The sequence below is a fragment of the Natator depressus genome, chromosome 3 (assembly GCF_965152275.1).
Source record: "Natator depressus isolate rNatDep1 chromosome 3, rNatDep2.hap1, whole genome shotgun sequence".
In the NCBI taxonomy this organism is placed as follows: Eukaryota; Metazoa; Chordata; order Testudines; family Cheloniidae; genus Natator; species Natator depressus.
Window position 1 is genome coordinate 60,524,078 of NC_134236.1, and position 15,473 is coordinate 60,539,550.

A 15,473-nucleotide genomic window follows, 5' to 3' on the forward strand; every position below is an offset into this window, starting at 1 on the left:
CAGAGTTTCAATACAGGTTAAAGCTCTGCCCACATTTTCAATTAGACAAGACTTTTTAACACCAAGATAATAAAAATGATCTGTCACCAAACTATTCCCGAGTTCACAGCCAGCTGCATCCTGTAAGGCAAAAACCTATACTGAGGTTGCTTTGGAGGCGCACAGCCCTAGCTGTGCGAGTCACTGAGGCTGACTTAGTCCAAAGCTTCCAGGAGCCCACAGGATATATTGCCAATGCAACACACTTTTCCAGGAGGCATAGTGGGATGCCCATGTCCAGTGAACATTCCCCACCTCTACCTGTCCTCTCTGGTGGATGCTAGCCTTAGATAGTCCTTGTGCTGTGAGTAGAGGGATGGCAACTGTGCTTGATTTACAAGGATGGTCACAAAGGGAAGAAGGGAGTTTTTTTTACTCAGAGTTTTACTTCTGTAGAAACTTCAGGAACATGGTGCAATTTAAAGCACCTAAAATGTAACCAAATAAATGAATAATTATATATAATATCTAAAAATAATTACCTTCAAGTGTTTCTCCTTGCCCAGGGAGGGCGTCCCCTGCTCCAGATGCATACAAGGCAGTCACGGACAGTGCGTATCTGGTGCCCTGTTCTAAATCTCTCAGCACTGTAGTGGTCGTATCACCCCTTATGGTTACCTCCTTGGTTTCACCTCCGGCCACTGGAGTATACGTTAGAAGGTATCGCTGGACTTTGCCAGGTGCTGCACCCCAAGATAACTTCATTGTGGATGTAGTAGCATCAGAAACTCTCAAATTTCTTGGAGTCCCTAGGACTATACATGTTAAAAGACATTGAAAGCATATCATGAAACAAGCCTGATTTCTTTATTTATTTTCAGATCATTATAAGAGAGATAGCATACATGCTTAAGTGATTTGCTGGATCACTTCCAGACTGCTCAGCAAATTCCAGGATTCAGCCCAGAGAGTTGAACTAAGACCTGAAGGAGATTTTTTAAATATAACTTCACAAGAAGTTATTCCCTGAGGCAAATTAGTGCTTTTTGATATTTTTAAGTGTTTTTGAAATGACCATGATATAATAAACATCCATGATATAGTCCAACTTTTCGTACCATGGTAACATTTTTTCCCATTTCCCATGGACACAGATGTCCATTAGGCCGGGTGTAGCCTGTGGACTCACAGTTCTCACTTTCTACTACAAATACTCAGGATCCAATACTGGAATTTGCTGAGCACTCTGGAACTGATCCAGGAAATCACTTGAGCATGTGCTTAATTTTAAGCATGTAAATAGGCCCCTACGGAATCAAGTCTAAGACTATCAGTAACAGAAAACAAAACAAAAACAAACAAAAAACAGAAAGAAAAAACAGAGAGACAAGGAAGAACTATTTACCTCCATAAGTCACCATGAGCATCTTTTTTTAGTATCTATATTATATAGCACAGAAACTACATTAAAATAACTTTCAGGTTGATGCACAAAATTTATAAAAGCAATGAAAATGTGACGTAACAGTGCAAAATTATTTTTGTGGTAACCATTTGTGCATAGGCACAGGAGCACATATGGTTCCCTATGAAAAAGTCCAACAACCCTATGAGACACTTTAAGTACCACTCAAAAATACTGACTTCCACAATACAAGGTAAGCATAAAGATGGACTGATTTTGTTCACCTGTAGTTATTGTTATTTATAATTTGTATTAATTAGAGGTTCCAGTAAGAATCAGGGCATCATTGAGCAAGGTGGCATACCATCAGAGAGTAAAAAATAATCTGTGCCCTGGAGAATTTATAATCACTTGTATTAGGGCATTATAATTTATAAAGGAACCACCTTTGATTATGTAGCATCATCATCTGATGTTGTGAGACTCTATTAGTAAATCATATGTGCTACTATGTCTAGGCACAAGGGGCTCAGCTAGAGATACTGTGGTAGCTTAGCTCATCAGTTCTTTGCTTCTCATTAAGAATAAACTGCAAATTGTGCCTGAAATTAAAGTTTTACATTGAAATTGAGCCTTTGGAGCTTCAGTTGACAGTCTACAGCTGAAAAAATCCAAAATTTGCAACACTGACAATATAGAGGCCTACAGTAATAATTAACCAGTCATAAACCAGTTTCCATTCAGCAATCAAAATTTGATCTTTATTTTTGTAACATTTTAACGTTGCATAAACATTAAGAGCCCAATCCAACAGTTCTTGAATTCAATGTAAAGACTATCACTGATTTTAATGGATGCTAGATTAGTCCCTAAATAAGCAACTTGCTGACAGTAGATAAAAGATGTGTCACCTACAAGGATATTACATGAACAATTTTTAGGTTTATACATACTTCGTTTGAGTTTAAACCTTTCAAGTTGAAACATTTTTGTAACAGACAATTCAGAAGTCTTATTTTCTTTGCCTGACACATATGTGGGCATTTTGCCCAAGGCACATCAACACATTTAGGAGTTACAGATTCAAGAATGTATACAAAAGGCAAAATCCAAAGGTTCTTGATTAGAATTTGGGATGTTGTTATATTAAATTGTTTCTCAATTAAACTTGCATGATTCTAAAACACCCTATTCATCCTGCTGTAACAAGAAAAAAGAGAAAGGAACATCCAAGTTACACATACTGAAAATAAAAAAGATATCAACGTGCACAACCTTCTTCTCAAGTCACACTACAAGCCTGTTATTTATTACATACCTTCTTCAGTTTTTGCATATCCATTCAATGAATTTCCAGGCCCAGACAGATACTCAGGAATAACATAAACTTCATATCTTGTATCGGGAGTCAAGTTCAGTAACGTAGTTGATCTTTCATTTGCTGGGACAGTTACTTGTTTCCTCTCTCTTCCGGTCACTGGCCTGTATGCAACCCTATACCTTAGAACATTTCCTGGAGCTGGTGTCCAGCCAACCTTAAAGCTATCAGTAGTTTCATCTGTTATCATTAAGTTTCGAGGAGCCCCTATAACTGCAAACAAACACAAATATAATTTGCAAAAATTTGCCTTCAATCAGAGAACCAACTGCATTAGTTCATCCCACTTACCAAGACCAGGGCCTACATTTCAAAAAGTGACTAGTTATTTTTCTATGCTTCTCATTTTGGATGGCCAATTTGAGACACCTTATAAGGACTTGGTGTTTCAGAGAACTAGTACACAGCACTTTCTGAAAATCAGGCCCCTTTAATGCGTATCTTCCTCTGACTGCCACAAGGGGACAGGAAAACAGGGGATGGATCGCTCAGTAAATTGCCCTGTTCTGTTCATTCCCTCCGAAGCATCTGGCACTGTCCACAGTCGAAAGACAGGATACTGGCATAGATGGACCATTGGTCTGATGCAGTATGGCCATTCTTACGGTCTTATCAAGTCAGGCAGCCAAAATTATGAGTTGCTTTTGAAAATTTAGAACCAGAGCCACAACTTAAACTGCATCAATGTTTGCTGATTTATGTAACCACTCAAGGATCTGCCAAAGTAGCTGTTGAACAGAAGCAGCCTTCTAATAAAGGTAGAGTAGAGCTGTACTCAGTACATTTAGGTATACTCTGGGACAGTTTCTTAAAACAACAGGTTGCCTAATAAAGATTTTTTTTCTGCACACATTTTACTGATTGTGGGTATTTACTTCTGTGCCATCCCCATTCACTGATGAGTGTCAGATGCACTTAACTACACATATGCACACATGAGATTTTGAAAAGCCATCTAATGTAGTAATCAGGAAAAATATTGAAACTATTGGAGCTCTATAAGCTAAATTCTCCGCATTTATATGAATTTTTCATTTATTGACTATTTAAAATGTTTATGAATTAGGCTGCTCCCCTCAAGACAGAAAATCGCTTGTTATCCTGGAAGATAAGAAAAACTAAGGCCTGCTTTTTAACTTAGCCTGCTCCTTGACGAAAATTATGGCTTCCGCTGAGACCATTCAGCTGGTTTGGCTAGATGAAACAGGGCAGAATTTAATCCTTTGCCACATACTTTGGGCCAAATTATATCATATGTTGCCCAGCAGTCAATGGGAGTTTATTCACATGCATTTGAGGACAACATTTGTTCTTGAGTGTTCACTAACCATATGAAGGTAAACTTCCTCAACAAATTTGAACATCATTACACCAGAAATATTGTTCTTTGTTATTCAATTAAAGATCTGTTTGAAAGTTGAACAAAAAACATTTCCTTTAAAAAAAAAACTTATTTTTTCAATTGACCATAAATACAGTATAGGATTCAAAACTCTGTAACAGCCTAAAGCCCAAATCAGCTATCAAGAAACCAGCTGTTCAACCCAAGCTGCTAGCAACTCAGCATGCAGAACTATTTGCATTTACATGGCATTAGTGGCTTCTCAAAAATTGCAGGATTTTATCAGATCAAAATGATGAATATTTTAAAATGCACTATCAGTCACAATATGGAGTGTATTTCTGACATGTCTGAAATTTTTGTTAAAGCTGCTGTTTCCCCAGTTCTTCACATTTCAGCCCTACATTTCTATGATTTATGAACTGTGGACAGTATCAGCCAAGCAGCCATTTGAAGCAGATGATTTCCTAAGGGAGAGTTACATGTGGCTAAAACATTATGACCTGTGCAGTTACAGTGAGATTATGTATACAAACACATAAAGGATGAAAGTCCAGATCCTCAACTCCCATTCATCTCAAATTAAGTTAGGTGTCTAAATACATTTGAGGATGTGGGCCAAAATCGTCCGAATTGGACTGTTCCCTCAATCCAAGCCATTTTATAAATAAACACATATTTTAATCAATACTAAGGAAAATACATCAACAGACTATTAATGCTATTTCCTTTGTTCGTGTAGTTCACCCTAGAATCTTCTGGAATACGAAGGTCGAAGATTATAGGGTGAACTAGAAATAATGGAAAGTAATGAGTACAGCTTAATAGCCTAGCTAGATTAGATTGAATTGAAAAAACTAACTATAGGGGTAAAAAAAATTAATTAACTGTAATGGTACTCCTTAAAATAGGCGAAATCTTGCAGACGGTTCTCACAGAAAACTCCCACGGTAGTCTAATATGGTGTCAGGCCCATTAAGTCCTGCTATTAAGAAGTTCCCATCTGGAGAATAGAGTTCTTTATTCTATCTATATAACTTTTTTTCTATAAACCCAAGTTAAAAGACCTAGATGCAGCAAACCACTTAAGTATATGCTTAACTTTAAGCATGTGAGTAGTCCCAATGAATTTGCTGGATCGGATTGTTAGTCGCTAAGGTGCCGCAAGTACTCCTTTTCTTTTTGCGGATACAGACTAACACGGCTGCTACTCTGAAACTTAACTAGTGTGTGTTCACGTTATACTTTTTTTGTTATTTAATTTATTGATACCATACTCTATTGGAAAAGCAGCCTATGAACCTCAGAGAAAACACAGTATCCAGCAAACTTAAGGGAAATAAAACACAATCTTAAATCTAATAGTTGTCCTTTATTGGAATTTTACACCTTTAGTCAAGGCACTGGGAAACAATAATGCCCATTCTCATCCCACATACCAGTGCCATCTCTCAGCATTAGGTTGGTATTCCACATACACAAGTTCTCTCAATAAAGCAGATTGTTACTTAAATACATAACATGTTTCTGGCTGAGCATAATAGGAAGAGTACCTTCTAAAGTCGTTTCTTCCCCATCCAAGGAAGGACCATCACCATCTTCATACTCTGCAATCACACTCACTGCATAAGGCGTTTCAGGGAGTAAATGGGTGAGAACTGAGCTAGTACTTGAAGCCGGCACTGAAACAAGGAATTCTTCTCCACCAGCAGCTACTTTATATTTAATAAGATAGGACAAAACCTCAGATCCAGCTGGAGACCAATTCACTTTGAAACTGTTGGACTTTACCTCAGAAAAGGCCAAATTACGGGCAGGTAAATAACCTGTTTTTTAAAAAAGCCACACGTTACAATAAAATACTTAAAAACGCCTTCAAAATCACTCAAAAACATTTCCTGCAGTCAGCTGATTTCTTTGATTCAATAAATATTTTCCTGATATGCATCTATGCTTGTTTGTCATTCTCACTTACGAATACATAAAATTCTATGATGATCTCTGAGCTGTCTTAAACAGTATGACAATCAGTAGAAACACCAACTCGATGTTTTCCACCTCAGGTGTCCTAGGTTCAATTAAAAAGTTGTCATTTGTTACTGCCAGCCCTGAAAACTTAAGGTGAAATCTGAGAATCAAGCTGGGTTCTTTCTTTCTCGTGTTCCCTCAGGGACAACAGTGCATCCTCACTTTATCGACGCACTAGCACACAAATGAAATTAACAGAATTTCTACACTCTTACAAGAATGGATCCTGAAAGGGGAGTAAATGAAATGACCTGAGGCACAAACATAAACCTGAAGTCCTCAGCTAGTTTTGGTTGGCTTAGCTAGCCTACCAGTGGGGATGTTAGGTGTTTGAGCCCTCCAACGTAAAAGTTTTGTGATCTCAAAGGTATTCTGAAACAAAGGCTTCTTTTTAAAGAGTCTGGGGTTTTCATATGCTGGGCTTATCCACCTTCAGTGTCCCTTTTAAATACAAAAATTGTAAGGCACAGGATGTAGCAGCGGATGAAAAATTCCTTCAGGTTTTTGAATGCTGTGAGCCAGGTTAATGTCATGAAGGATTTCTCACTCTTACCCTGAAATCTGTGAAGTTGGTGACTTTCTAAACTCTTTTAAATATAACCGCAGAAGAATTTACAGTGACAATGGCAAGTAATTTTTTACTCCTGAGGACATATTTTAACCTCTGTGACTCCTGTGTAAAAGCAAAGTAACTCCACTGAAGTCATTCTAGATTTACATCAGTGTAAATCTGGCCCTACAACTTTAATGTCATCTTAAACACCTGCGGGGGGGGAGGGCGTATTTCCCAGTTAATTTTCTTCTTTTCATAAAATAATTGTTTTTTTCCCAGTGTTTTTAATTAAGTTTAAAATAATCGGTCAAATCCTAAATTACTTTAAATCAGCATTGTTCCATGGAAGCCAATGGTGTAATGAAGTGAAGAATCAAGTCCACTTAGTTAATTATTTGGAGTTATTTTATGTTTTGATTGTATCACTTTAGCTAAAAACACATGAACAGATTATGCCCTCATTTATACCTGGACATTTTCATTGACAACAAGGGAGTTAAATAAATGTAACTGAGAATCAAATTTGGCTCAGACTATTTTCATTGCTTTTTTTTAAAGATTTCTCTAAGTATTGATAATTACTTACTTTTCTTCCTTATAGCAGCCAGTTCCTGCTCAATTCGTAGGCAGACAGACTGTGTAAGTTCAAATGATATTCTTTGGAAAGCATCAAAATCTTCCACTGTGTACACATGGGTTTCAGCAGGCAGTGAAGCAATTGCTTCCAATTCTGTACGTACTGCATCCTTAACACCAACTGCAAATATCTCTACATCTGATTCCCTCAATTTTATGGCTGGCTCTTTAAAGGCATCTGACGATTTTCCATCAGTAATAAGAATCATGACCCTTGGTACATTTGGTCTTGATCCTCTGTTGATAACAAATACTTTCTCCCTCACATAGGTCATCGCTTTGCCTGTGTTTGTAGATCCACCTCTGTAGGGGAAGGTGTTAATAGCCTGAATTACATCTTCAATTTTGTTGTATCTGTTCAAATAAAACTCCGTATAGGGATCCCTGCTGTACTGGACAAGACTTATTTGTACTTTTTGAGGTGAAACCTCAAAGCTTTTAACTAACACTTCCAAAAAGGCTCTTACTTTAACAAAATTGGCGATACCAATGCTGTAGGAGCCATCCACTAAAAGCACAATATCAGCTTTTACATCCACACCACGGGAGCATTCTGTAAAGAGAAAAAATTACCAGTATAAAAGCCAATAGTCAAGGCACTTCTATTGCAGCTGCATCTGTAATCAGCTGACTCATCACTTATAAACACTAAACGATGCTGGTCTTTGGTCAAACTAATTCCATTAACTAAAACTATATCTTCCAGTAACTGAAGGCCTTTTATTAAGAGAGATATTTAGAAGTATAAAAAAAGAGCTACAATATCAGAACCATATCGATAACTTACCCACTTGAACTTTGACTGGCTGTGTTTCTTCCATTATTGTAATTGGCTCACTGGATGCCAATCCTTTCATTGCATATACATTAATCTGGTACTCTGTTTCTGGAGAAAGATCTCGGACATTTAAAGCAGTAGTTTGAGGACCAACACTCAACACGTGTTGTTTGGCTCCTGCTATCATTGGAAAGAATTGCACCCTGTAGCCTGTTATTTGGCTAGCAGATGGATCCCAAGTGACTCTAATCGATTTTGATGAGATTTGGGCAGCCACTAGGTTTGAAGGAGGCTCCACAGCTGAAAAATTAAAAACAAATCCAAAAAGATCAAATACAATGAAATACAATCAAATACAATGATGAGCAGATTTTTTCCCTTTGCCTTTCCCTCTCTATTTCCTGGAAACGTATCAGAAGGTTTAAATGAATAAAGGCACCTGCAGGAAACCACAGAAATAGAACAGTCTACTCTGTCATTTTCTAGAAGGGGCAGTTTTTGGAATCTTGAAGGGGCACAGAAAGTGCAAGGTTATAGCTTGAGAACTATTTGGTTTCGACCGTCTTTACCCATGGATCCTTGCCAAACCATATCTTCTGCCCCTTAACCCAAGCTGCCTTGCCCTGCATAACGAGTGAGACAACAGGGCATATTCATGCCCTTCACATGTGTGTTTTTTCAAGTGAATTCTCCCTTCAACATATTTTCCACCATGTGGTCTAAAGTGTTATGTTCTCAGGATTTGATAACCCTAGAGGCAATATAACAATTTGGAGTTATGGACTTCAATGGGATATTTCAAATCCAGTCAACCGAATGTGTTCTAATCTGCTGCTGTTTAAATCTATACAGCTGGAAACATGTCTTCCACATACTAATGGCAGATTATAAAATGGATGGAACTATCAAAATAAGCATGGATCATCACATTAAAAACACATATCAGGTACATTCCAGTTAACAATAAACTTATGTAAAAGGTCTCACCTTCTTCTCCACTAATCAATTCACCCAGCTGTTCATCAACACCTGAGCACACTTGTGAGATTATTTCATTCTGTATATCCACTATTCCGTCAAAATTTGCCACGTTAAAGACATGCTTCAAGGATGGCTGAGATGCCATTAGTTTCAGTTCTTTTGCATCTGCTGCTTTGACTCCTAAAAGTTATGAGAGATGAGACCATATTATGTGTATAACATTTAGATCTTTGTAAGTGTATTTTTAAAGTTTTAAAGCATGTTGGAATAAAGCTGATGCAGGTTAAGCTCTGTAATTACTAACAACCAGGCTACTAAAACGTAATTAAAGCTGTGGGTTAATGCAGTAGACTTTTACTTAATGAGGTCATATGTCAAACTGAGTTTGTCGGTCACATCCTAGTCTCCATCTGGACACGTTACAAAAATTACCACACAGTTTGGCACAGCTGGGACTCTCTGTTCAGGAGAGACCAAAGGGCCAGTCTCAGGTACCATGCATTGAACACCCCTAGCCTGTAAAATGCATGAATCAAGCTAGTGCTATTAGAATGTTAATGCCACACTTTAATTAGCATTAAATCTACCCACAATATTAAATAGTAACAATAATTAATGAATAACTGATATACCCAAGGAGAAGACTTCAACTCCTAGGTTGCGAAGCTCTCTTGCAGGAATTTCAACTTCATCTTGAGATTTTCCGTCCGTAATGATGATTGCTACTTTAGGAATGCCTTTTCTTGCTCCAGCAGATTCAGTGAATGCATTCCTAATCAGATAATCAATAGCTTCACCTAAAAACAACAAAATGGTCTGTGCTTTTCTTAGGTATGAGTGAACTAGGATTTAAATAGAATTTCAGCTGTAAAATAAAATGCTATACAAACAAACTTTGGGGGAAGTTTTTCCCTCAACTTTTAGCTTTCATATGTTATCAAAGAGCTAAACTCTGTACCTGTCATTGTATTGCCACCTTTGTAAGGTATTCTTTTAATTGCATTAAGAAGATCATTCCTTCTGAAATACTGATTTAAGTTGAACTCAGTTCTTGTATCAGTACTGTACTGAACAACTCCAATTCGTGTCTTTTCTTCCCCAATGTCAAAAGCCGATACAAGAGTGCCAATGAAGTCCAAAATATATCTGAAGTTACTTCTCCCCACACTCCACGAGCCATCCACAAGAAAAATTAAATCTGTCAGTGCACTGACGGAACATTCTGAAACATATTAAAAACAACACAAATCTCTTCACAGAACAATGACAGATCACTTACATGTCAATATCTCCAAACACTTTCACTATCCCATACCATAGACAAAAGCTGTCAGTTAAAAATGAACAACAGAAATCTAACAAGCAGAAGCCAAGCCAAACAGAAATTAAACGGATTAAAATCCTTATTTGAAATATCTTACTTGGGTTGGATACCGTTCACCTAGCTTTAGTGACATATCTACTGGGAGGACATTCCAGAAACAGAGAACAGTTGAAAGAAATTCATTACAATAACACTGATAAGCATTGGGGCCGAAATAGAATATACTGCACAAAACATTCAGTGCTTTTGGTGGAAAGTAACTTTACTAAACCACTAATATAGTATTTGTAAAATGTGTTAAAATGTGATTTTGGAAGTGACAGACTCCTTTTTTGTATGACACATTGATCATCTATGCAAAAAATCACACAACCCTGTTAAACATTTCATAACTTTTATAAATTAGACCTATTAATTAATGGGTCTAATTTGAATCAACACGCAGTTGCTTGTGGCCAAATGTGCCTTTGCATATGTACAAATCTCCCACTGATGTCAAAAGGAGATCTGCATATCTGTAGGAAGAATTTGTCCCTGAGGGCCAAATCATGGGCTTTGTCCAGTTGCAGCACAAGACCTACCAAAGCCATGCACCCCAACTAGACTTTGAAGCCACAAAGAACTATTTGTGTGCTAACGGAGGAAGCCAGCCTCAGAAGTGGCTATGTAACACCTGCTCTTCCACTGCCCAGAAGTGGTGTCACAGTCTCTCTCTACCTGGGAACTAAGGGATGACATTGGAGAGGCACTGAGCATGTGCAGCCTGAGCTCCTCATGGCAAGTTTTGGTTGGAGAAACCGAATGGAGCTGCACACCCTCAACAGGGGCCATCCAACTGGCAGCTCCAAAATGGAACTGTCCATCAGGAGCTCAGGCTGGGGTCAAAGAGCACCTTGTCCTGCAGTGATCACTAGTTACAAAGGGAGACACACAGCTCCTGCAGCAGTGCACACCCCCAATATATGATGTTGTAGAAGGATTTGATGCTGGGAAAGAATTAATTCTGATACCGCTCTTCTCTCCCACCCCCACCCTTATCCCCACATGGCAGCAGTATAGGTTTTTTCTGCAACTCTGTGTGTCCTCAGCAGGGAGACATTTATTAAAGGGCTAAGATATGCATAGGGCTGCTCAGAGGATGTGAGTTTATCATGAAATCCCTGGCGCTCAGCTCAGATTTTCACCTCTTTCCCATAGAGAGGTGGCAGATTTTCAGACCCTCCTCAACTTTGGTCAGCCCAGCACACACAGCCAGATTACATGTTAGTACAACCTTACTGCTAAACAACATAGGCACAGGATTTGACTTTATCATCTGATCCAAAGCCCTTTGGGAGACTTTGCACTGGCTTAACTGGGTTTTGGATCAAACCTTTAGTTACCTCTAAAATGTCACATAAGATGGAAGACAAAAAACGTACTTTGAATCTGAATATGGTCAGGCTTCTTGTCCTCTGGACTCACTGGAACACCTGTCTGAACTAAACAAACCACATAAACAGTCTTAGTGGAAGGGAAACCAGAAATTGTCAAAAAGAAAAGGAGTACTTGTGGCACCTTAGAGACTAACCAATTTATTTGAGCATAAGCTTTCGTGAGCTACAGCTCACTTCATCGGATGCATACATGCTGTAGCTCACAAAAGCTTATGCTCAAATAAATTGGTTAGTCTCTAAGGTGCCACAAGTCCTCCTTTTCTTTTTGCGAATACAGACTAACACGGCTGTTACTCTAAAACCAGAAATTGTCAGTTGACTGTAGGTTACATTTTGTAAAAGTCAAGAAAAACAAGGTGAGAAGGAGATATGTCAACAAGATTTGTTGTGTGCCTCTCTCAGAATTTGCAGTTTACAAGTACAATTCCTGGACATTGATTTGACAGCATTAGAGTTAAGGCTAATACATAAATAATTAAAAATTCCTTGTGCTCACACTGCACCTTCTATCCTGAAGTGTTTAATAATTAACCTTTGCAACACCCTGTAAATCAGGTAAATAATATTATCTGCATCTTACAGACAGGCAAACTGTGGTTAACTAACATGCTTGTGATTATATGAGAAATCTGTGGCAAAGCCAGAAACAAAGCATAATGGGGAAAAGGCTGCTCATGGGCCACAGATGGCCAGGCTATAAATATGCAATGAGCTTCTGTTGGCCAATTGGCACCGAGCCAGAATTTGGTCCTATAACCCAAATATTAAATAGCCACTTCAGTTACTTTATTCAGCTATGTCTAACTTTTTTATGTGTACTTACTTGTAAGCTGGCCAAAGACAGGTAGACTCTCTTCTCTGTCATCATATGAAGCTATTGTCACAACATATTCTGTATCAGGTGTAAGATCTGACAATATAGTATGGGTAGTACTAGGTGCAAGGGTAAATTCTTTAGTAGGTCCATCTGCAATACAACATACAAAGCACATTTAACACAAAGGGTCTAAACCCAATAATAATAATTATGAGTTTTTCATAATCTGAAAACACAGTAGAAAGAGCTATCTGCCCACAGGCTGTAAATAAAATTTTAAAACAGTTGTTTGCCTTCCTGAAACACCTAGTTGCAAAGGACATACAAAACTGCTTCCAATAAAGCATTTTATTTACTCATCAATTTTAAAACCAAACATGTGTACAATAAAATTAGCTGTCATTTAGAAAATCAGTTTACATAGTGGGTCTGATTCTAACCTCATATCAGTTTTACACGGGTATAACTCCAGTGATTGTAGTTGAGTTACAAATGATTTACACTGGGATAAATGAGATGAGATGTGACCCCAATATTTTACCTTAAGAGAGATGGACAATATTTTCCCTAGAAAAAGCACATGGTTGGTATAGGGTACCTCTATGTTATTCAAGCTATGATATTTTTAATAGAGGACCGTTTTCAGTTTTCCAATATGTAAAATCAAGGCAGAAGACACATGTTTCCAAATTGGTATTTCTAATACTACTGTAGACATGCAAACACTGGGCCTGATTCTCAACTGCCTTGCACCGTGAGTAGCTACCAACATCTGTGGAGAATTAGCATGAGAAATATTGTCATTTGGATTTAGTAGAATTTCATATTCACTCCGCACTTGTTAAGGGTCAAGGCAGAGGAAACTCAGAGACACACCGTTTATAGAGTCAGTTTTGGTTAAAAAAAAATGTCTGGATCTGATTCTGAATTCATCAGTTTTACACTAAGGTCATTGGGAATTACGCCTGATTTACACTGGGATAACAGCTGAAACAGGATTTCCAGGAATCAGACACCATTAAAAAGATTAGCAGCAGTGGACATTGCCTTTCCCGCTATACAGCTAGAAGCAATAGTAGCAGAACTTCGTCACCTATCTACCGTCAACGTATGTCATCCCGTAACTATTTTTGACACTGGGCTATGTGTTTAAGAAAAAGTTCTGTAAACCTAATCAACATCAATGAGTATTCACTAGTCAAGCCTAGAACATTTGGACCTGATCCTGCATAGTGTCTCCTTAGAAGTGCATAGCGCTCTCAATTCCCATTTAAGTTAACAGCAGCTGAAAGTGTTCAGAACTATGCAAGATTATGTATATCTTAGGGAAATGAAATAGTGGTTAAACTTTCTACACTAACGACAGGATTCCAGGGCCCAACCCTACAGACCCTTACGGATGTAAGAAGTATCACTGACTTTAGTGAGACTACTCACGAGAGTAAGAGCTCACTGGAATGAATAAGGTTTCGCAGCCAGGATTTTCAAATGACTTTCAATGGGATTTGGGTCCCTAAATCCCTTAGGCCCTTTGAAAATCCCAGTTTACAAGATTGGGCCTCCAAAAGTGTTTTAGGAGAGGGGCTGTTACGAAACTAAACTGCTGAAGAGATTAACAGTGAGTGAAGGACCCAAACAGGTGGCAGAACACAGAGGCTAGATTTTGCTATCTGCCTGCATCATGCAGCCAGGGGTAGTATAGGCCCGCTCTCCCAGGAACTCCCTATTTTCCCTGAGGGACAGAAATTTACACCTCCTCTTTAGGAGGTGCAGCATACTCCAGCAATGTGACCAGCCAGCACATAGGAGAAGGAAGTAGAGTCCTGACTTCACCTACTTCCTGCCCCTCCATACCAAGGGAGAAGCATCTAGAGCACAATCCTTGCGTATCTGAAAGCGCTGAAGCTACAATGCAAGTAGCCCTAACACAGGCCACACAAGAGAGGGGAAACCCTTGCACCCTCCTACACCTCTGTGGAGCTGCGTAAGGACAAGGCACAATCTTACCTGTAAAAATGAGGGCGTTAACATCTATCCTCACACCTCATTTCGACACTTACACAAAAATCAGTTTTAATAGATTTCACAAAACCAAAACAAATGTAGTGGCGCTAGATCATCTGACTTTATAAAACAAAACCTTACCAGTTGTAGGGACCACTGTTACCCTGTACCCCTCTATTGCATCAGGTGGTCTTGTCCATGACATTCGAACAGTGTGTTCATCTATCATTGTAAAATTCAAGTCTGACGGTGGATTAACTGCAAAAGATTTACATCAGAGAAATGTTTACTAAACAGAACAAGCTACCATCATCTTAATAAATAAAATAATAATGCTGAGCAAAGCTTACTAAGATTGTCTTTGCATAAATTTGTTTCCAACAAATATAAAGATATGTTGTTGGAAAAAAGAGTAAAATAAAAGCTGACGAAATATGACAAAACATCAGAGAGCATACGCATTACAAAGGACAGCACAAAACATTTGTTTCTTGAGTTGCCAAGTCATTCAAGAATGGCCAGCAAAATCAAGCACAATAGAAAACACATTTGGATACATGTACAATGAGTTCACAGATAATAACCACATATGCAAACATGTCACATAACAATTAAAGGATTTTTTGTACATGCTGGGTGCAGATCGTACAAGCATGCCAAATCACAACCTGCTTACAACACTGTGAGATCGTTTAGAACATCAATACAGTACTCTTTTCCATAGGACATCAAAGAATTGATAATCTTTTTTAAATGGTCTCTGCATACTCATATTTCTTACCAATTATATTTCACTAAATCTGAAAACTTGG

The 15,473-nt window shown here is 38.2% G+C and overlaps 1 protein-coding gene across 1 annotated transcript in view; it reads right to left on the reverse strand.

Annotated features, from left to right (window-relative positions):
• The window catches only part of COL12A1 (collagen type XII alpha 1 chain), a 116,071-nt gene extending 100,808 nt beyond the window's left edge, over positions 1–15,263 (reverse strand). The window contains 11 exon segments of the mRNA XM_074947992.1: positions 522–794; positions 2,703–2,975; positions 5,658–5,930; positions 7,272–7,874; positions 8,109–8,399; positions 9,087–9,260; positions 9,713–9,877; positions 10,039–10,302; positions 11,826–11,885; positions 12,664–12,807; positions 14,803–15,263. Of these exon segments, the coding sequence (XP_074804093.1) occupies positions 522–794; positions 2,703–2,975; positions 5,658–5,930; positions 7,272–7,874; positions 8,109–8,399; positions 9,087–9,260; positions 9,713–9,877; positions 10,039–10,302; positions 11,826–11,885; positions 12,664–12,807; positions 14,803–14,890 (2,608 nt within the window). The 5' untranslated portion in view covers positions 14,891–15,263.
• Positions 15,264–15,473: the final 210 nt, after the last annotated feature.